Below are 21,741 nucleotides of genomic sequence, written 5' to 3' on the forward strand. Positions count from 1 at the left end.
TCCTCTATTAATTAATAGGTAAAGCTAGAATTGATATGAATGGGCTCTCTCACTTGGGAAGGACTTCAATACTAACCTAAGGTTATTCTCCAAAGATAATTATGTGGTCACCAATATCTATGGTTAATATAGATGGGTTCTCTCTTGAGGGGAGGTCTTGAATAATATCCTAGGGTTTTTCTTTAAGATGATATTTAAATACTTGGATGCATATCCAAGGTTTGACTCAAGGTTTGTTAATGCTTCTCTAATAATTATAATAGAACTCTCACCTCTCTAGGTTTGGTGCTTAACTATTTGGAATAGAGAAGAATATTTATTTCTAGAGTTGATCTCCTTGTCATGTTTCCAAGATTGAAGTAAAATGAATACCATGAGGTTCATGGTAGGATCATGGATTAATTTAAGACATGGAAGAGATAAGTGAAGATTAGTTTCTCCAATTATTGTCACTTGATTTCCAATGGATGAATGTTCATCTCGTTATGACAAGAATTACCATATTATAATCTCTTATAGGATCAAGCAATTGATCATTGAGTAAAGTGTTGTTGTGTTGATTATTGGTTCCATTTGATCTAACCCCTTAGATCAAATCATCTCTACCCAAAACAAAGTTTTAGCAAAGTCACATTGAGGTTTATGGCGCTTGACTTGATGAGCTACTTCAATTCCACCAAGGTCAAGTGAAACTTCACATTCATTGTGACTGTTTTACTTTAAAGCGCGAAAATTCCCGGATTTTCTATGCATGAATGCAATGCACACATCTGTTTCCTCTATTTTTGTAACCCCATTACCTGGGATATTACAGTCTCTACCCCTTAAACTAAACTTCGTCCTCGAAGTTTGATATCTCTCACGTTTCGGAGTGTGGATCTGACTTGTGCACACTACATCTTTTCTCAAACTCCTTGGTGATCTCACTGGATATAATTGAATATATCCCTTGTCCAGACTCTTCCTGGAATCCATTCGGTTTTGTCCCTGAACCATGGTTCTTACCTTGATTCGTTGATTTCTTCCAACTCTATAAGCTTGTTTCCTTTCTCATTGAAGATTCAATGATTAAGACTTCTTCTTGTCCTGACAGTCTTAATTGAGGACTAATTGGATATCATTCTCCTATTTGATAAAATAGGTCTTTGTTTTCCCTTACTACCAAAACTGCAATAATGGTACTTGGTAAGGTACTAAACATGGAATGGTCGTGATGGTTTATTTTTCTAATAATGGATTAGACTTATATAGTCCATCCAATCATGGTTTACGATTGATACCTATAACTATTTTGGGTTATTTAGGTTCCATGAAAGGAATCATTCTATTAGTCTGTGGTTCTGGTATGGTCAATTTCCTTCGGTCTTTGGGTCTTCTTGAGCTTTATTTGGTCTCCTACAACCCTTCATCCAACTTCCTTAGCCTTAATTTACTTGGGCTATCATACTTCTGAGTAAATATTACTCACTTTCTCAATTTACAGTCCACTTCTCACTTCCTCGAAGTATAAACCTTGGCTTCTGGTCTGACATCCTTATGAAAGTAGTGTTCAACAATCTTATGAAAATAAGATCGAACTTCCTCTCAGTTCAGACCTTCTTCATCTTTCATGCTCAAAGTATTGAGTTATTGTACATCCAACTCAATCTTTACTCTACCCCTTAGAGTTTTCTTATGTCTTCAACTCCTTTTCTTCCAACTATTGGACTTATGGTTAGAATATTGGTCTAGGTCTTGTTTATAATTTATATTCCTCTAAAGTTTTGCGAAGAAACTTTGTGGTGTATCCACTCAATTGTGGACATCCAATGTGAATCCTTTTACTAAATGTCTATTGATCTAGCTATTTGGCTGACAAGATTTTTATTTGTTCACAAACTTTTGTTACAAATAATTCAATCGTGGACTATTTGTAATACCAACTGATACCAGCTGTGGTTATTATACCAACTGTGGCTATTTGATATCTAAAAATGGATTCTATTATAGATTCTGATCAACTGGACGAGACATCTTCTACTTTATCTCGCAGTATTGATACTATACCAATTGTGGTCTTCTGATAACAACTATGGTCTTCTTATGTCTGCTATGGTTTCATATATCATCTTCCTTCATTCAGGGTTTATTTTGCAAGAAAACCACTAACTGACATTATGAATATAGTATTCTGAGTGATTTCCCATGCATTCCCTCTTCCATAATGACTATGGTTCTACTTCTACTACTCCATAATCACCAGATTTCTCACCTTCATGCTTCTAATGTACTAAAGTACTCCTCTATAGAGGTAAAGCATGAGTTTTGATTGGTACTTCCTTCTGAATATTGTGGTTGCTTCCCACAACTTTGTTTCCTTTACCTGATGAACCTTCATCTTGTCTTCAGAATCTTCAGAATTCGTCACTTCCTCACACGAATACCATTACCCTCTAGATCTATAGCATCAAGTAAAGACTTGATATTGCAACATGCATTTGCATATCGAAGTCAAACTTCATGTATGGATCTAGTCAAACAACGAAAATCCAATAAAATCCAAGAAGATTCAGCTTTGTGCATATAATACACACCATCATAAGCCTGAATATGATTGTTGAGTAAGACATCTCTAAACATCAGGCTCTGATGTGTAGTATAAAACACCACATAATATAGGTTTATATCGTGATACTTAGCACGAATATAGGGAATTCTACTATTTGTCTCAACCTTTACCTTAATTGCACAATTGCAATGAGATAAACTTGAAACAAAGTGGTCTAGAATAGTTGTGGTTAACCTATTTTTCTTTGGAAGTACTAACTTAACTTCCATTTTGTTGAGGACTACTTCAATGATATGTCTGGTTCTAAATTTGCTACTCTAAACACATAACTATGGAAATATAGCTCATATACTTTCATATGTTTATATTATCATAAGACTATGGTCCTGATGTGCTTGGCACACATCACATGGTTTTGGAACACCAATCTTACACTATTGTTGAACAACTGGCTACTTATTGTTCTCCTCCTAAATATTTATGAGGTTCTATTCCATCGCATAATGATTCTCAGGTGAATCTTATATGATTACTATCTCTACCATGGAAGTAGACATATTTTATTCCTATCTCTCTTCTTTACCTCCCATGATTGACTCATCATGGTTTATACTACCTCATATAACTTATTTGTATCACTTAATATTATTCCTATTACAGTTATGGATAACTCTTACTTAATTATATCATATGTTGGTACACATCTTCCAATAGGATATCTTCCTTATGGTTGTATCCTCTCTTTGGACTACCATGTATTGTATACCAACTGTGATCTACTCATCTATTGTTTTAAGAATGTAATGGTGGCCTACATGTCTTGGATTAGCTAACTTTACTTTGGAAAGATAGGTAAGAAATGTTGACTCAAGTGTGTCAGGATTATTCTCAAGTGAATATCCATCTCAAGTCATAATAATATTTGGTTTATCTAGTTGACTTATCTAATACCACTACCTATAGACACTACCCAAACCTATAGGTCTCCTTTAAAGGGTTTTAATCCTAGGTCAAAGCATTTGCTCTGATACCAACTGTGGTGACCCGGCATACCACTGCATGGTGTAGTATGCAAGTCTGATATAACACCAATGAAACACCGTTCCACTAGTATTATATCGCTCGCAGTGGTACAACGAAACATATGCGGGTCCAAGGCATGTCTATAGAATTACAACACTGACTCTTTACAATAGATCATCACAGCCTCCTACTTTACAATGAGGTAAAACTGCAAATAAACTCCAGAAGAACGACTCGTGGTCTAATCCTAACACGAACTCTACTTGTAGAGTATTTAACTAGCTACATAGGCTATGAATAGATTCTAGCTAAATAGGAGCTAAGTTTAGGAAGCTAGTTCCCTTCTATTGCTAATCTAGGTTCTCTCCTTGTTGGATGTGGTGTTTGACTTCTTCGACAGGTTCATGTCCCTTGATGTAGTTGTTGATTTCCTCGGTCTTCGAGTTGCACTGTAGATCCTCCTTCGATGCCTCCGTATCTAAGCAGGGGATTTAAGAGTGGGATGAGTACGAGCGTACTCAACAAGTTCATTATAGGAAAGAGGTGTTTAATGCACTAGCTACGACATTAGACCGTAAAGTCTAATACCAATGCAGGTTTTCATAATCATTTCTTCAAAAGGTTGCTTTTATTCAGAAGAACTATGTCCGTCAGCCTTCACCGGTTTACTAGAACTTCATGGAGTTCCTTTCCGGCCGCGTTCGCAGTTCCATATCCGGGAACAGGGAGTGACAGATCACGGTTCTTTACACTCTGCAGAGGTGTGTTGCTTTACCCATAAGAGATCTTAACCTTGGTGCCAACCGAGTCTATAGTTCTCGTCCACACTTCCTTTGGTGTGAGGCCCGGTATAAGGTCATAGCCAATCATATACCTCCGCTACCTCATACACCCACCCGTTGATGCAAACTCCGACCCTGGGTCCTCGCCGGTGCTCTTATACCAATTAAGGACGGCCCCCGACCACGACAACAGGTTCAGGTCTCTACCATGAACTCCTTCGCCGCAGTCGCAACCCATCATAGACCGCAATTACCGTGGGGACTTCATCGGGACCCCCACCCTACCACTTGTCCTCTCTTGGACCAAGGGTACCACTTGTCCTCTCTTGGATCAAGGGTCTACGGTAAAGCGCATCCGTTGATGTACAAGAGGTGGAAATACAATTGACTATTCCGTCCCACTCCGCATCTTATGGTTAACACGGGTATTACGGCACAAGAATCACTCGGCGACATTTGTTGTTTAATCCTAGATGGATATAAACCCTTGCAATGGAACCTCCATCATATTAACACAATCCATGGTTCCATTGCCCACCACATAGTCATATTCATAGTTATGAAAGTAGTGGTTTTGGTTTTTATGCAATAGTGATAATCATAGTACTTTGCAAGTAATTTGATAAAAATACTCAAATGACATGAGCAAGTGATGAACTTGCCTTTCTTGGCTGCAAGATTATGCAGTCAAGGTCTTCGATACGCAATAACTCCAAATTCTGAAATAGCATCATCGTCCGGTAAGGACGATGTTTAAAAGATTGGCAAGGATGCAATAATGCAATAGTATGAGATGCAATCGCTCTAAGCGTGACATAACCCCGATGATTTAGGATTAGTGAGTGGTAGTGATTAGTTCAGGGTGTGTTGCACTTTTAGAGTGATTCACATACAAGGTTCTTATTCAGGTTTGTGTTGCTTTAGAATCATAAGAAAGTGGTATAATGCAAAGTAACAGTCATACACACCAAAGATTAGTAGTAGTATAGTAAGTAAAGAGCAGTTGTCAGTTTTAATACTATATGGCATGGTTAATGATTACTTATTATATTATTCAAAAGAATAACTTTTGAAGAACATGTTATTTAATAAAGAACAAGTATAACAATTGGGTTTGTGGTCTGCTATAATTTATTCTGGTTCCAGGTAGTTACTGGTAAGTATAAGATGGATCACAACATAGTTGGATTCATCAACAACTAGGCTTGATTGGTTTTAGTGAAGTATAAGTATCTTAAGCAATTAATGGTTGCTATTATGGTGGTATATCTTAGTGGTAATAGATAGCTAGGGTTGGTAGGTCCTACAAGGCAAGGTTGATGATTATTCTTTACTTTCTTCAAAAGTAATAACTTTTGAAGAACATACTTCTTAAGTAAGAAGAAGTATTACGAGTTTAAGGTTGAGGTTGTCTTGGATTGGTTATTGGATTCACTAAGTAAGGAATAGTGGTTTCCTGAATAGGATGCTTAATAATTATCTTACACTAATGGGTTTAGTAGAGTATGGTTAGATGGTGCATGATAATGGGCATGGTTGCTATTAGGGTTCATCATAATGGTGTGATGCTAGGCATGGTTAATTAAGATTGATATCTCTAAGGATAGGAGCTAGGGTTTGCATTTGGTTGCCCTTATTTGATCAATTAGGTTGGATAGGTATGCCTACATGGACTACTGAATTATTGATAATAGGGCTTCTACAATTTTAGGTGGCATGGCAAGTATTTAATTGTTGTTATGATTCTATGTATGAAAATAGAATGCCATGATTACATGTGAGGATCTAGGGTTTAGGTTTTAGAAGTAGACTAGGGTTCAAAAGAAATAGTGGAGCTAGGTTATAATTGGCATTAGGGTTTTGGGATCCCACACGAAATTAGGGGTTATTACTTTGTTTTATAATGGAACTAGGGTTTCCTAATTACTCCATAATTCTTGTATTAATAACTTCATTAATAAAGTTGAAGTTATTAATAACCTTGAAATTAAAATAATATTGTATTTGTCCTTTTATTATTTTTAAAGAATTAATAATTAGAGTAATTATTAATTAGGATTTAAATTCTACTATTAAGGATTTAATAAATTATAAGCAAAGGAAAATTAGTTTTATTATTTTCCTGATATGCTTATTGGTTTTTATTAATTTTAGAAGTTTTTTTAATTATTGAATTTTAATTAAATTTGGAATTAAAAGTAAAGGTTTAAATAACAAGTGTTAAATAATTTAATTTTTATTGAAAAAATAAAAATTTCATATTATATTTTTATTGGATAGAGTTTTCTTTTATACGAATTTTGATATCTTATTTGTATTTTTCTCGAGCTATATTGAATTTTCTACAAATTGTCAAAGTTTCAGCAATTATTGGGTTTGAAATAAAACAAAAGAAATGCTAATCGTACCCAACCAGACTACCCGTAGGGACACTGGCTTGTGGGCCTGAGCCACGTCAGCTGCCACGTTGCAGTTGACTGGTCAAAATCGGAGACGTGGCCGGGGAACTCCTGGCCGGCGGGAAGCCGGCGATAGCGCCGTCGATCCCGGACTCCAGAGGATGGGCTAGCTATTTCGGTCGAACCGCACGCGAAGGCGAAGCGGATGGTGGCGGCGCCGCTAGCTATTGGTCATCGAGCTAGGCCGGCGGTGAGGTGCTGCGACGGCGGGGACGGGCACATGGTGCTAGCAAGCTACGGCCGACGATAGGATGAAATAGGAAGCTCTGAAGATCCGCTAGCTCACCGTGATTCAGATGAGCTTGATGGTGAGGTCGGGGAAGGTCCAGGTCGCCGGAATTGGGCCGTCACCGGCGTCGGAGACGATGAGCTCGTCCGGGTGCTACGGACGGCTCCAGCTCGATTCCCTGCTCCAGCTGAGCAAGTCGAGGGTGTAGATGACGATGGCATTCACGCCGAGTCGCGGGGAAGCTCCAAACGGTGGCGAGAAGAAATGGCCGGCGAGCTAGGGTTTCCAATTTTTTTCGGAGAAGGTTGCAGAGAGATGGGGAATTTAGGGTTAGGGTTCTTAGCAGCGGCGAGGGGGTACTTATAGACGATGGACAAGCGGTGGCGCGAATCCTGGCGCACGCGATCGAGGAGAGCTCGACAGCGAGCAGCTTCTCGGGACGGAGGAAGACGATGACTTCCCCCCGTCCGTGAAATATCTTGCGAAGGGGTGTTTGTGGGCTGGGTCGAAGTTGGGCTGAAGTGCTAGGCTGCTCTTGGGTTGGAGGTGGGCTGCTGCGATCCACCAGGTAAGCCTTTCCCATCTTCTTCTTTTCTGCCTTTATTTTTCTGTTTTATTTTTACAATTTCAATTCATATTTTAATTTGGTTTACTTTTGCAGGTCTTTCCATTATACAAATTCATTCAAGATTTAGTTTTCTGACTTTTATATCAGTATTCTATTTGAATAAGGATTTTAGATGAGGTTATATTGCATACTTGTGACCTTATTCAAATTATCAAATAGACATGAATTTATATTTCCACTTAAGTTTCCTTCTTATTAGGAGTTCAATTCAATTTATAAGTATGAGAGTTGATATTTTCTTTTATCTCAAGTATTTCGGAGGTGATTATTACATCATAGGTTCTATTTGAGGAATTAATCACTTGCATGTTATTTCATGTGAACACTTATTGATTAAGGTCTTGTGATTTAATTATAACCCATATCAAAGATAGCATTAATGATGTATTTTTAATAGCAACCAAAAATACTGGAGTAGATGTTACTTTCCTCAAGGTTGGCTTTAATTATAAAGATAAGTGTTTGATCATCAAATAGGATGTTAATATAAGATGTATCACAAGGGTTTTTCTCGGGTTTAATAAGTGAAGCATAAGATTTCATTATTATGCCATACCAGGGTTCTAATGATATTTACATAATGGCCATGGGATTGATTCTCAATTATGGTCTAGGTTCATATTATGATCACCATAGTGATACATAAACTAGGATTGAGATCTACTCCTAGTTTGTAGAGTTGGGATGACACCATATTGCATTTGCTAGGGTTTAATCTCCCTAACCATGGTAATATGGTTACTTGCTTCATATCTTATGTGCTTCTTTAATTACTAGGGATTTGAGAGTTGTTTTTATCTTATACCAAAAGATTTCTATTATATCCTTAATCTATTATTAAAGTAACTCAAGTTGTCATAGTTCTTTTTATAGTTAACTTTGGTCATATGGATGGATGGTTTCTCACCATATTAAGTATGGAGTTTTATTCTAAGGTTCTCTTTTGTTTATTAGGTGAAGAATAAGTGGAATGTAGATGTTATAGAATTCTACTTATGATCACCAAGTGGTTCACAAGTTAAGGTTAGGATACAATCCTAGGGTTGCTTACTAGTTACCTCCCTATGATTTCATGTGGTGAATGATATCTACTTATCCTATTAGGGTTTATCCTCAATACCTCAAGAACATGATCATGGATTAGGCATGATCAACTTATTCTTAATAACTCTACCTCAAGTTCTTAGGGTTTATGATCATCACTCAATTTATAGTGATCAATGTTTGAATTCCTAATGTATCTCTCATTAAATAGGTTTCTCACTTCCATGATCAAGTATTGTCTTGATCAACTAAGGTATAGTACTTCTCTTATAATTCCTTAGGTGGACATGGTTATGGTTGTCTCCATTATCTTGAGTATAACACCATAGGTTGAGCTTTCTCATTTAAGAATGGTTATTCTAGGGTTTATGGTGTACTCCTAATATCTCCTTAGGTATCTAAGCTAAGGTTTCATTTGTCTAGCTTAATTGGGTTAGTCTCTTCCTCACCTTATCAATTCAGGGTTTTGATATTATTCCATGTGATATTAGGTTATCCCACCACTCCAAGATGAAATGGTTTTCAACCCAATACTTTAGTTCAAAGATTGTCCTCTATTAATTAATAGGTAAAGCTAGAATTGATATGAATGGGCTCTCTCACTTGGGAAGGACTTCAATACTAACCTAAGGTTATTCTCCAAAGATAATTATGTGGTCACCAATATCTATGGTTAATATAGATGGGTTCTCTCTTGAGGGGAGGTCTTGAATAATATCCTAGGGTTTTTCTTTAAGATGATATTTAAATACTTGGATGCATATCCAAGGTTTGACTCAAGGTTTGTTAATGCTTCTCTAATAATTATAATAGAACTCTCACCTCTCTAGGTTTGGTGCTTAACTATTTGGAATAGAGAAGAATATTTATTTCTAGAGTTGATCTCCTTGTCATGTTTCCAAGATTGAAGTAAAATGAATACCATGAGGTTCATGGTAGGATCATGGATTAATTTAAGACATGGAAGAGATAAGTGAAGATTAGTTTCTCCAATTATTGTCACTTGATTTCCAATGGATGAATGTTCATCTGTTATGACAAGAATTACCATATTATAATCTCTTATAGGATCAAGCAATTGATCATTGAGTAAAGTGTTGTTGTGTTGATTATTGGTTCCATTTGATCTAACCCCTTAGATCAAATCATCTCTACCCAAAACAAAGTTTTAGCAAAGTCACATTGAGGTTTATGGCGCTTGACTTGATGAGCTACTTCAATTCCACCAAGGTCAAGTGAAACTTCTGTTACTGTGACTGTTTTACTTTAAAGCGCGAAAATTCCCCAGATTTTCTATGCATGAATGCAATGCACACATCTGTTTCCTCTATTTTTGTAACCCCATTACCTGGGATATTACAATTATGTGCCCTCCGAGCTACAGCTTGCTGACTTCTTCACGAAGTCCCATACTAGAGCACACCATGCGTTCTTTCTCTCCAAACTCAGTGTTGTTGATCCACCATGAGTTTGAGGGGGGTGTTAGTGATGTATAGAACCCTTTACTGTATATTCCCAGTGTATGAGGGGTTCCCTGCATATTGTACCACTTGTACATGTATTGACCTTTGGCCAACAGTGAATACTAGTTGCTCATTCACAACAATTATCTCCGTTCCAAAATGCAAGTGTTTTTTTAGAAAGTACTATCTCCATTTCAAAATGTAAGCTCTCTTCGAAAGCTAAATTAGCTTTATAAAAAATCATATATTTTGAAACGTAGATAATAATTGTTAGTCTACCTCTATATTCATGTGTCCAGACAAGACCAACGCACTATTCTTGTGAAACGCTGAAATCTATCCCATCAAAATTTACTGCATGGATCGAGCAATACTACTCACCTTTCTCAACTGATAAATCATGAGCTGTGTGATTCATCCGGGCCTGAAAAATGAATACAGAGGTATCAAGTGAAGAGGTATGAAGTGAGGCAACGTCACATGGATGTCGATTTACTATGGTCTTGGCAACAGATCGATTTGCATAGTCGAGTGCAGTACCATGACGGATCTGCGTACCTAGGCTAGCTACTCTTTAATTTTAGTAAACACCTCTAGAGGTACTGCTAGTGCTAGGCATGTGGTAGAACACTCGCACTTAATTTCCCTGTACATTGTGTAGTAGTACAATGTACTTCTCTATGATATAAATGAAAAGGCAAACTGTTGCCCCTATCTGGTCTGTTCAATCAAAACTTTCTCTCTGCTATCGATCGCCAAGACTCAAATTGGTAAAATGATTTTATCGAAAATAAACACGGTTTCCAGATCATCGTAAAATACTAAAGACATATTAGTCAGGCAGAAGAGAAGTGCTTCAGTTAACATTGAACACCCCAGGTTATAGCTAAACATAATAGAATAGTTCCCCGTTCTACTGATTTACGGCAAGGAAAAGCAAATACTCCCTCTGTTCACTAATATAGGACACTTTAGATATTTAAAAATGGACTAGATACAAATCAAAATGAGTGAACCTACACATTAAAAATAGACCAAATACAAACTAAAGTGAGTGAATCTAGAAAAGAGCTAAAACGTATTATAAAAGAGAACAGAGCGAATTAAACACACAACAGATAAAAGTACCAGCTGTAATGTTTTGCATTTAAACTATTAACATACTGATACAGTGTCTACGGTGGGTGGCAAGAGAGGCATTACCAGTAACCAATCAGTAAAGGGATCTCGAACCAGCCAGGTCAATGAGCAAGTCATTGTCCTCCCTATACATGATAATGATGTGTTGCATCAAAAGAATCTAAATCATTATTTTGGGCATGCTAGCAACTGAAGATGACACCATGAAGAGCATACAAAGCAAGAAAATATTTGTTCAAACCAGAACATTCTCAAATTAGTTCTCCAATTCGCAGCCTTTTCGCGTACCGCACAACAACCGAATAAAAGATTCAAATTCTACATATTGTAGATCATTAACCATACGTTTGCCTATACTGAAATTTGCAAATATAGACTAATTAGACCTGCAACATCTAACGACCCTTTAATGTTGTGATGCTCACTCCATTTGCAGAATTTTCCATGCTCTCCCTTGGTCCTTGAGTTTCCCAATTCTGCATAGCAAAATATGCAGGCTGCTTTGGTGCAGGGAGTAGTGCACTTTCATTCTCTAACATAAAAATAACTGATGACATAAGCGGTCTATCATCAGGATGATCTTGAACACACAAGAGACCAACATGAATACACCGTAGAACATGAAGTGGACAGCTCTGAATGACTGAAGAGTGCACTAGCTCTGTTGCTTTTCCATCTTGCCACAATCTCCATGCCTGAACCAATAAGATCAACTTATGATCAAGTTTCTGCGTTTTGTTTGAGCTATTGAAATTTTATGCATTTCTCCAAACTTACGTAAGTTGTAAGGCTGGAAAAGTTCATTATAAGCTGCGGTGAGCTGATCTTCAAGCCACTTACAATCTCCAAAATAAGAACGCCAAAGCTATAGGTGTCCGATTTTACAGAAAAGGCACCTCCCATCACATATTCAGGGGACATGTAACCACTATTAAAATAATTCAAACAAGAAAGTCATAATTTGAGATCAACTAAACAATAGAACACTGGAAGTTCGATAGGTGTCTGGTGCATTTAATTACTTACTATGTCCCAACAACCCGGGAAGTGTTTGCATGCCGTTGGTTTCCACGAAAGATCCTAGCCATACCAAAGTCGGATATTTTCGGAGTCATTTCTGAATCTAGCAAGATGTTGCTTGCTTTGAGATCTCTGTGAATTATAGTTAATCTTGAATCTTGGTGGAGGTAAAGCAGCCCTCTCGCCACCCCATTAATTATATTATAGCGTGTGGGCCAATCTAGCACATATTGTTTTGTAGCATCTACAAAGATGAACGATAAATATATTATATCATTAGTCATCGGGCGATACCCTGTTGGTTGATAAGAAATTTACAATTTGTATCAAAAGCCTGACCATACCAAAAAGGAATGCATCCAAGCTTTTGTTAGGCAGGTATTCGTAGATAAGCAACCTCTCATCTCCATGAATGCAGCAACCAAGAAGTCTAACTAGATTTCTATGCTGCAATTGAGCAATCAGATCTACTTCATTTTTGAACTCCTTTATCCCTTGTTCAGAGTCAATACTAAGCCTTTTGATAGCAACATTGTTGAGACCATCCAACATTCCCTACATGATTGCATCATCGTGAATTATGAAATGACAAAAGCAATTCGTTTTCACACTAAATTATTATCCTTGCAAAATGAATATGTGCTATAGAAAATATGGATATAAAACTTTTTGTTACCTTGTAAACTTTGCCAAAACCTCCCTTTCCGATTTGTTTCAAGTCAGAGAAATTATCTGTTGCAGCAGCAATATCTTCGAAGCTAACAAATGGTAGCTCTATACTTTCGCCTCCAGTTCCATTGGAAGAACTAAGGTACTCTGGCATCACTCTCTTCTGGATTTCATTCTTTCGTTCTTTGCTTGCTAAAGATAAATTTCTTAATACCACTTATAAAATGAAGTTGAATTTTGATAAAAAAAAGCCATTGTTTATTTTACCCCTGTATTTGCATATCCCGACAAGGGCTATACATGTGAGTATCAATAGGCATGCAATGGCCGGGAGTACAATCTTTAGCAATCTTCTATTCTTTTGAACTGCAAAATATGTCCTGTAAGAATTTAGCGCATCACATTTTTAAAGAAAAATAAGTTACTACATCAAGCATTACTCATAGGAGCATGCAAATACTTGCACACAATAGCATAAATGTTCGGTATGCCAAGCAACTATGCTACTACTGATCCTGTCCAGAGTTACTAATAGGCTTATGGTAAGTTGAAGTTTTATGTTGCAATATGCTCGTAAAGAACAGTTCCAAGTTTACTGATTATTTTATACACCAACAAAACTGGCTGCAAAGAAGTATTGATGACTGCGATTATACTGTTAAGTTCATAACTTAGCATATGTCCCCTGCTTAAAGTGTTGGTGTTGAGTTGATGGGCATAGTCCTAAGTGTAAAGTTTCATTAAATAAAGTCCCATGACAAATTTAGCACAGTGATATCATAATTCATCAGTTTACAGTGGACTACTGGAGTGGTGCATACCAGGAGAGTCAGCAAGCCGGACGAACAGGTTCTCGCCACGATTGCTATACTTCCCCGTGTCGACGAGCTCCGTTGTCCAAATCAAGCACCTTGACTGGTCAGCCATAGAATCGTTACTGTTCAAGTTAGTGTAAGTGTAGGCCGTACATGAGCAATTGATGGTGCACTCGGCCGTGCACTCGTCGAAGCTTCTGTTCAGGACATGGAAGGATTTGGCTGGAACCTTCATCCTAGACAAGGTCACGAAATGACTTTGCCTACTGCATTCCAACGCCTTTATTCTTCTACATCCGCTCGAGAAGTTAAGACCAATAGGCTCAAACCCATCGAGACAACGGCATGTCGCGACAACCCCCATGTTGTCACAATAGCCGAACGGGCCACATGAAGCATAGAGGTCGCAGCTGCTACTGGGGTCCTCGGCAGTGGTTGTCCATGACGAATTGTTGTTCCAGCTAAGACTCCTCAGCATGCCTGTATAGTCGAGCGTAAGACGTGCATACGGTGAGCCAGCAGACACGGAGAATTCATAATAGAACCCATCACATGTGCCGACAATCGCTTCATAGATGATTGTGTTCTCGTATATTCTGCCATCCACTGTCGAACCACTGAACATACTGAGGCGGGTGTAGGGCATAGTCCCATGCCAAATGACTAACTGATGGCCCGAGCTGAGGTCAAGGCTCAAAGAAAAATCTCCGGTGGATGGGTCAAGGGGCCCTCTCCAAGCAACAAGCCGCCCAATGATACGGGCCTTGTCGCTGAGGAAGAGCCTTGTGCCTGGGAGGATGGTGTCTGTCGGATGATCAAAACTCTGCCATATGGTTGTGCCATTTAGTAACTGGAGGACCAGGTTCCCCATGTCGAGTAGCACTGCAACAACTCGCATGCCAGCGATGTTGTTCTTCGTTGCCCAAGGGATGCGACCCTGGGAGTCAGACAACACCAAGTCAGAGCTGTTGGTGATGGCGAGCATGGGGGATGAAGTGGCGGCGATCGGGTTATCACGATTGGCAGTCCATACGACGGTGCGGCCAGGGATGTTGTGGTACCATATGCTGAGGTATAAGCTCGTGTTGGAGCCGTCCGGCGAGATGAAGCCAAGCGCAAAGTCGCCGCCCTTGGAGACGAGCATGTCGCCGGAGGAGAGTGGCTTTGCGTCTGTGAGCTGGTCATCGGATCTGCAGGATGAACTCAAGAACAGGAGGATGAAAATAGGAACGCAAGAGGGCATACCCATGGTGCCTCTTCTTCTATCTGGACGTAGCTATAGAAGCTAATCAACCGAGGTGCGTGGTTCTGCCCTGCTGAACAACTTAGCAAGTGGATATGTGGTTGAAGTCTTCTTTCTCGACGTCCCAGTCTAATCTCGCCTCTTATCGCAAAAAATGGAGAAATATAGAATGGTTAAGTGTCACGAGAATAGTAATGGAGCAAGACAGCAACATTGACACAGAGACCATATCAAAGATGGCTAGAGCAAAGTCCAAGTCTTCAAAGGTGCTGCACGCGCAAAGAAATATCCTCACCAAATTGGAGTGAGAGGGCGACAAGGGAAAGGCATGTGAATTTGCTTACTGAGGCAGAGTGTTGCGGTCGCGTGGGCATCCGTGTGGTGAGTTGGTGACTTCTTCTAGCTCCGGGACGGTAAAATCAATGAAAGAAGACGACAACTATCATACTCCGTACCAATGATGAAATACTTTGGGTTAGTCTCTCCTTTTTTTTTTACTTGGGGTTAGCTTCAGTCTAATTGAGATTAATCCATAATGACGTATTGCATCAAAACAATATAACATCCATCCTTCTTGGCACTAGCAGCAACATCATACATTCATACAGGGCAGGAAAATCTTTTTTTGAACTCATCAAATATGACATTCTCGATTGGTTCTCAGTTCAACCTACCGAAATATTCAAATTCCAAGTACTACACCCATACAGAATGAAGCCAAGAATGGGAGGATGAAAATAGGAATGCTAGACTTACCTTGTAAGTTTTAAGGCCATCTTTTTCATCCTCTAGGAACCAACCAAGGAGAATGTGGATCTTCAGAACAATTAATTCTGCTGCAGGGAGTGAAGACAATTCCGAATTTGGAAGTATCAATGACAAGGACGCGATAATAATAAATGCAGCATGGACTTAGTCACGTATACCAAACATGATTAGCAGATGATGGCAGGAAGGAGGCTAGACCCTGAAGTCCCAAACAATATATGCTACACGGGCAGAGGAAATTTGTTGCTACGGGTTCAGATTGGAGGTTTGACTTCGGACTTGGAGAGTGCGACAGGGGAAACCTCAGGGCTGGTTGGCGTGGCTTGTCGTGGCGTAGTGATTGACTTGTTGGGGTCTCACGCTGTGGCAGCGGACGGCCGCAGCCTCCTGCCGCCGCTGACGGCCACCACGGCGGTGGCCACCGCGAGAAGCGCCTACCGCCGCTGCCGCGGACGACGCCGACGCGTCGGTCTCGGTGCGGGACCTCGACGCCATGGTCGATTGGGTTCGGAGCGACGCCATTCACGCCCGGATTGATCGGTCCGATCGAGAGACTGCGATAATTGGCGCGGATTTCATCGAGGAATCCGTCGGATGGAAGTTCTTTTTTCTCGAGGGTACCTCTTCCAGACACGAGAAGGTAATGGGCGCTCGATATAGGCCTTTCCTCCCTTCGGCCACTTGGGCTCTCGGCCCGTAATCACTCAAGTTGAGACACGGAATTAGTGGGCCAAGGCCTACTGAGTGGTATAGTTGCCATTCAATCTAAAAAATATTTAAATTCGAAAAATGTGCAGATTTTAAAAATATGTTCAAACTAAAGAAAAACTCAAACTAAAAAATGTTCAAATTTGAAAATTGTTCAAATTTAAAAAAATTCAAAATTTAGAAATCTTCAAATTTTTAAAACTGTAAAAACTTATACAGCTTTTCACATTGTGAAAATTGTTGTTTTGAAAATAATCAGATTTTGAAAAACAAAAAAAAATAAATAGAAAAAAGAAAAGAAAAACAGAAACAAAAAAAAATACTACCTGTTCCGTTGGGCCGCGGGCCAACTGATCGCGGCAGGGCACGACCGGGTGTGCGGCACACCGCAGCTGCCGCACCCGTCGGCGCACAGCAACCCCGGAGAAGAAAGCATGAAAGCCAGCTGGTTAAACTTTGTCTTTTCTTGCAACCCCATTTAACCAATGATCAAACATACAAGTAATATTCGAAGGTGGGGGTAAATTAAAAGCTAAATAAAGTCAAAACAATATAGTTAACATCCTTCAGTCTTTCACGCATGTAAGAAAAAGATAGCAGCAACATCATACAGGACAGGAAAATCTTTGTTTGAACTCATATACGGAGTAAGACATTTTCGATTGGTTCTCAGTTCACATTATTTTCCCGTACAGCACAACAACCTATCTAATATTCAAATTCCAACTACTGTAGATCCTGAAAAGAAGGCTCGTGCCTCTGTTGAGGCTCAGTTTGCGGAGGCCCCTACTCTCTTGCATGCACTTGCCTTTTATTTTAGATAGATATATCTCTAGCTTGAATGCATTTTTGCTGACATATCGTGCTACATTTGGATATCCTTAGTGACATGTTTGACAGTATACTGCCACCCATACTGAGATTTCCATATGTGCTGAAATTTGAACTTCATATCTAACGACCGTCTAATGTTGTGATGCTCAGCACATTTGAAGAACCTTCCTGGGTCTCGGAATGTCGCAGAGCAAAATATGCAGGCCGCTTTGGTGTAGGGAGCAAGGCGATTTCATTCCCTAACATAAAAATAACCGATGACATGAGCGGCCTATCATCCGGGTCATCTTGAACACACAAGAGACCGACATGAATACATCGTACAGCTTCATGAAGTGGACAGCTCTCAGAAACCGAAGACTGCATTAATTCTGCTGCTTTTCCATCTTTCCATAGCCTCCATGCCTGGGCCAACAGAATCAGCCTATGATCAGTTGACTACATTTTGTTTGAGGTATTGAAATGTTGTGAATTTCTCTATACTTACATAACATGTAAGACCGCCAAAGTTCATCATGAGCTGCGGTGAGTTTACCTTCAAGCCACTTACAATCTCCAACAGAAGAATACCAAAGCTATAGGTGTCGGATTTTACAGAAAAGTCACCTCTCATTGCATATTCAGGCGACATGTAACCACTGTTTAAAAATAATAACAAGAAATGCAAATTTGAGATAAGATATACAGTATAAACTAGAACTTGACAGGTGGCTAGTGCATTTATTTACTTACTATGTACCAACAACATGGGTAGTGTTTTCTTGTTGGTTTCCACCAAATATCCTTGCCATACCAAAGTCTGATATTTTGGGAGTCATTTCTGAGTCCAACAAGACATTACTTGCTTTGAGATCTCTGTGAATTATGGTTAACCTTGAATCTTGGTGGAGATAGAGAAGACCTCTCGCTACTCCCTGAATTATTTTGAAGCGTGCGGGCCAATTAAGTACATGGTGTCTTGTAGCATCTTCAAAGTTTATGGTAAACAAAGTGTATCATTAGTTATCAGTGATTTCTACATGGTTAATAAAAAACTTGTAGTAAGTACCAGAAGTCAGAGCATACCAAAAAGGAAGGCATCCAAGCTTTTGTTAGGTAAGTATTCATAGATAAGTAACCTCTCATCTCTATGAATGCAGCAACCAATCAGTCTAACAAGGTTTTTGTGCTGCAATTTAGCAATTAGAACTATTTCATTCTTAAACTCCTCTACGCCTTGCCCAGAATCCTTACTAAGCCTTTTGATAGCAACTTCCTTGACACCTTCCAGCATTCCCTACATGACCGCATCATCCTAAGTTGTGAGAAGATGACAGCAATTGAACTTGACTACTATAATTATACTGAAGAACAGATCATGTGCTGCTGAAACTACATACATAAAACTTGTTGTTATTACCTTGTAAACTTTCCCAAAACCTCCTCTTCCAATTTGCTTAGAATCAGCGAAATTATCAGTTGCGGCGACAATATCCTCGAAGCTAACAAAAGGAAATTCTGCACTTTCGACTCCAGTTTCACTGAAAGAACGAAGGTATCCTAGCATTGGCCTCTTCTTGATTTCTGTCTTTCGATGTTTGCTTGCTAAAGATCAATACTTTGTTATTAACACTTAGGCAATTATGTTGAATTTTGAAGGCAAGAGTCTTTGTCTATTATACCTTTGTATTTGCATATCATGACAAAGACTACGCATGTAAGCATCAGCGAGAATGCTACGGTCGGGAGCACAATCTTTACCGATTTCCTATTCCTTCGAACTGCAACTGCATCCGATACATCACCTTTTTTAGGAAAAAAATAATTTACCATATGAAGCATTACTTGCAAGGGTATGAAGTTACATGCTTGGACCTAATAAATGTGCTACCAATAAACCCTTAGAGTTTTTGGTAGGCCTATCGTAAAATGGGGTTTAATACTTTAATATTGCATTATAGACTGACAAAAAATAGTAAGAATCTTACCAATCTAAACACCAAATTAATTTGCTGCAAAAATGCAATTGACTATTAATGCAATATTGTTAAGTTTATGCATTTAATAGATGCACCGTTCAAGTGTTATGTTGATTTGATACACAACTAATTTTGCAGGGAATTTCAGCGGCATAACACATTGAGTGCTATAATAACATAAGACTGGAAAGGTGTGGTGCATACCAGGGGAGTCGGAAAGCCGGAGGTACACATTCTCGCCAGCTTCTTGATATTTTCCGGTGTCAACAAGCTCCCTGACCAAACCAAGCACCTTGATGGGTCAGCCATAGCACCTGGACTGTTCAAGTGGGCATAAGCGTAAGCTGTGCATGAGCAGTTGCGGCTGCACTCGGCTTCACACTGATCGAAGCTTCTATTGCGTATATGCAAGAAATTGTCTGGAATTTTCATCCTAGGCAAGGCCACAAAATGACTTGGTGTGCCGCATTTTATTGCTTCTATTCGCCTACATCCTCTAGAAACATTATTACCATCAGGCTCAAACCCATCAAGGCACTGGCATGTTGGGACAGTCCGAGTGAAGTCGCAATAGCTCGATGGGCCACATGAGGAATAGAGGTCACATGGAGCAGTAGGGATTTCAGCAATGAGTGACCACGATGATGACTGCCTGTTCCAGCGAAGATACTGCAGCTTGCCAGTGTAGTCAAGCTTGATGCGCATGAAGTCTGAGCTGTTTGAGATTGTGAACATGAAGTAGAACAGGTCCCCTATGTTGATGGTCGTCCGGGTGCCGTTGTTCACGTACATGCCACCATTCACTGATACGCCATCCGACACGGTCATGCGGTAGTATGGCCTGGTCTTGTTCCAGGTGACAAACTGAATATCTGGAGAGGCAGGGTCACCGCTGCAGGAGAAGTCCCCAGACGAAGGATCATCAGGGCCCTTCCAAGCAACAAGACGCTCGGCATAGTGGGCCCCGAAGCTCAACAAAAACCTCATGCTTGGAAGGAGGGTGTCGGTCGGACGATCGAAACTCTGCCATATGATTGTGCCGTTTAAATACTGGAGGACAAAGTTACCGGTATCGAGCAGCAGTGCAGCAACTCCGGTGGCAGTGATGTTGTTCTTCGTTGACCAAGTAGCGCGGCCTCGGGAGTCGGACAACACCAGGCCAGAACTGTTGGTGATGGCGAGCATGGGGGATGAAGTGGCGGGGATCGGGTCCTCGCGGTTGGCGGTCCACACCACGGTCCGGCCGGGGATGTTGTTGTACCATATGCCAAGGTATAAGCTGGAGTTGGAGCCGCTCGGAGAGAAGAAGCCGAGCGCAAAGTCCCCGGCCTTGGAGACGAGCGTGTCGGCGGAGGAGAGCGGCTTTGCATTTGTGAGCTGGTCATCGGACCTACAGAATGAACCCAGGGATAGGAGGATGAAAATAGGAATGCAGGACTTGCCTTGTAAGGTCTTCTTCATCCTCCCGTCCCGGAACCAACTGAGGTTGTATGTGGTTCTTCAGAAGAATGTGCTACAGGGAGTGAAGACAAGGTCTGAAATTGTACGTATGAATGGTAGTAACTTTTTTTTTGCGGGGATAATGATAACTTGGTAAGCACGTGATAATACTAAAGACAAGATGGACTTAGTCACGTAGACCAAACATGATTAGCAGATGATGGCAGGAGACCAGACCCCTGAAGTCTGGAACAATGCTACACGCGCAGAGGAAATTCGTTGCTACGGGTTCAGATTCAAGGTTTGACTTTGGACTAAGAGAGAGTGCGAGTGCGACAGGGGAAACCTCAGGGCTCATTGGCGTGGCGAAGTGTTTGACTTGTCACTTGTTGGGGTTTCACGACGGGGCAGCGGACGCCCGCGGTCTCCTGCCGCCGCTGACACCGACCGCGGTAGTGGCCACCGCGAGAAGAGCCGACCGCCGCTGCCGAGGACGACGCCGCCGGGTCGCTCTCGGTGCGGGACCTTGACGCCATGGTCGATTGTGAGCGGAGCGACGCCGTAGCTCCTCCATTCACGCCCGGATTGATCGATCCGAATCCGATCGAGATACTGCGAGTCTGCGATAATCGGCGCGGATTTGGTCGAGGAATCCATCGAGTATTTTTTTTTCTCGAGGGTAATGGGCGCTTGATATGGGCCTTTCCTCCATTTCCTCCATCGGCCACTTGGGCTTTCCACCAGTAAGCACTTAAAGTTGAGACACGGAACTGTGGGCCAGAGTCGTATAGTTGTTCTGTCAAAAAAAAAAAAAAAGAGTCGTATAGTTGCCATTCTACCGAGAGAAGAAGAAAGCCTGACGGCGGCGACGGGTGGATGACGGACGGCGGCGACGCGTGTGGCTGGCTTCGGCCGCCACCGCCGATCCGGCGCCCCGATGGAGGCGAGGAAGCTGTCGGCTCATGCCGTG

The 21,741-nt window shown here is 40.5% G+C and overlaps 1 protein-coding gene, 1 long non-coding RNA gene and 1 pseudogene across 2 annotated transcripts; all 3 read right to left on the bottom strand.

Annotated features, from left to right (window-relative positions):
• Positions 1-11,546: 11,546 nt before the first annotated feature.
• Positions 11,547-15,572, bottom strand: LOC124673691 (G-type lectin S-receptor-like serine/threonine-protein kinase B120). The gene is made up of 9 exons (XM_047209721.1): positions 15,408-15,572; positions 15,066-15,209; positions 13,827-14,997; positions 13,273-13,371; positions 13,013-13,197; positions 12,681-12,891; positions 12,343-12,580; positions 12,094-12,244; positions 11,547-12,011 (listed from the first exon to the last, which is right to left on the bottom strand). The coding sequence occupies exons 1-9, from the start codon at positions 15,435-15,437 to the stop codon at positions 11,712-11,714; spliced, it is 2,529 nt and encodes an 842-aa protein (XP_047065677.1). The 5' UTR covers positions 15,438-15,572; the 3' UTR covers positions 11,547-11,711.
• Positions 15,573-15,582: 10 nt separating this feature from the next.
• LOC124673693 lies at positions 15,583-16,226 on the bottom strand. Its single transcript, XR_006992785.1, has 2 exons — positions 16,134-16,226; positions 15,583-15,899 (listed from the first exon to the last, which is right to left on the bottom strand). It is a non-coding gene; the product is annotated as an uncharacterized LOC124673693 (long non-coding RNA).
• A 1,267-nt stretch (positions 16,227-17,493) lies between these two features.
• Positions 17,494-20,792, bottom strand: LOC124673692 (annotated as a pseudogene).
• Between the last annotated feature and the right edge of the window lie 949 nt (positions 20,793-21,741).

Source organism: Lolium rigidum, chromosome 7, assembly GCF_022539505.1.
Source record: "Lolium rigidum isolate FL_2022 chromosome 7, APGP_CSIRO_Lrig_0.1, whole genome shotgun sequence".
Classification (NCBI taxonomy): domain Eukaryota; kingdom Viridiplantae; phylum Streptophyta; class Magnoliopsida; order Poales; family Poaceae; genus Lolium; species Lolium rigidum.

Coding starts and splice junctions, on each gene's coding strand:
- LOC124673691 (XM_047209721.1), bottom strand. CDS start 15,437: ATGCCCACGCGACCGCAACACTCTGCCTCA. Junction 15,210..15,407: donor GACCGCAACACTCTGCCTCA/GTAAGCAAATTC, acceptor CCATTTTTTGCG/ATAAGAGGCGAGATTAGACT. Junction 13,198..13,272: donor CGGGATATGCAAATACAGGG/GTAAAATAAACA, acceptor ATTTATCTTTAG/CAAGCAAAGAACGAAAGAAT.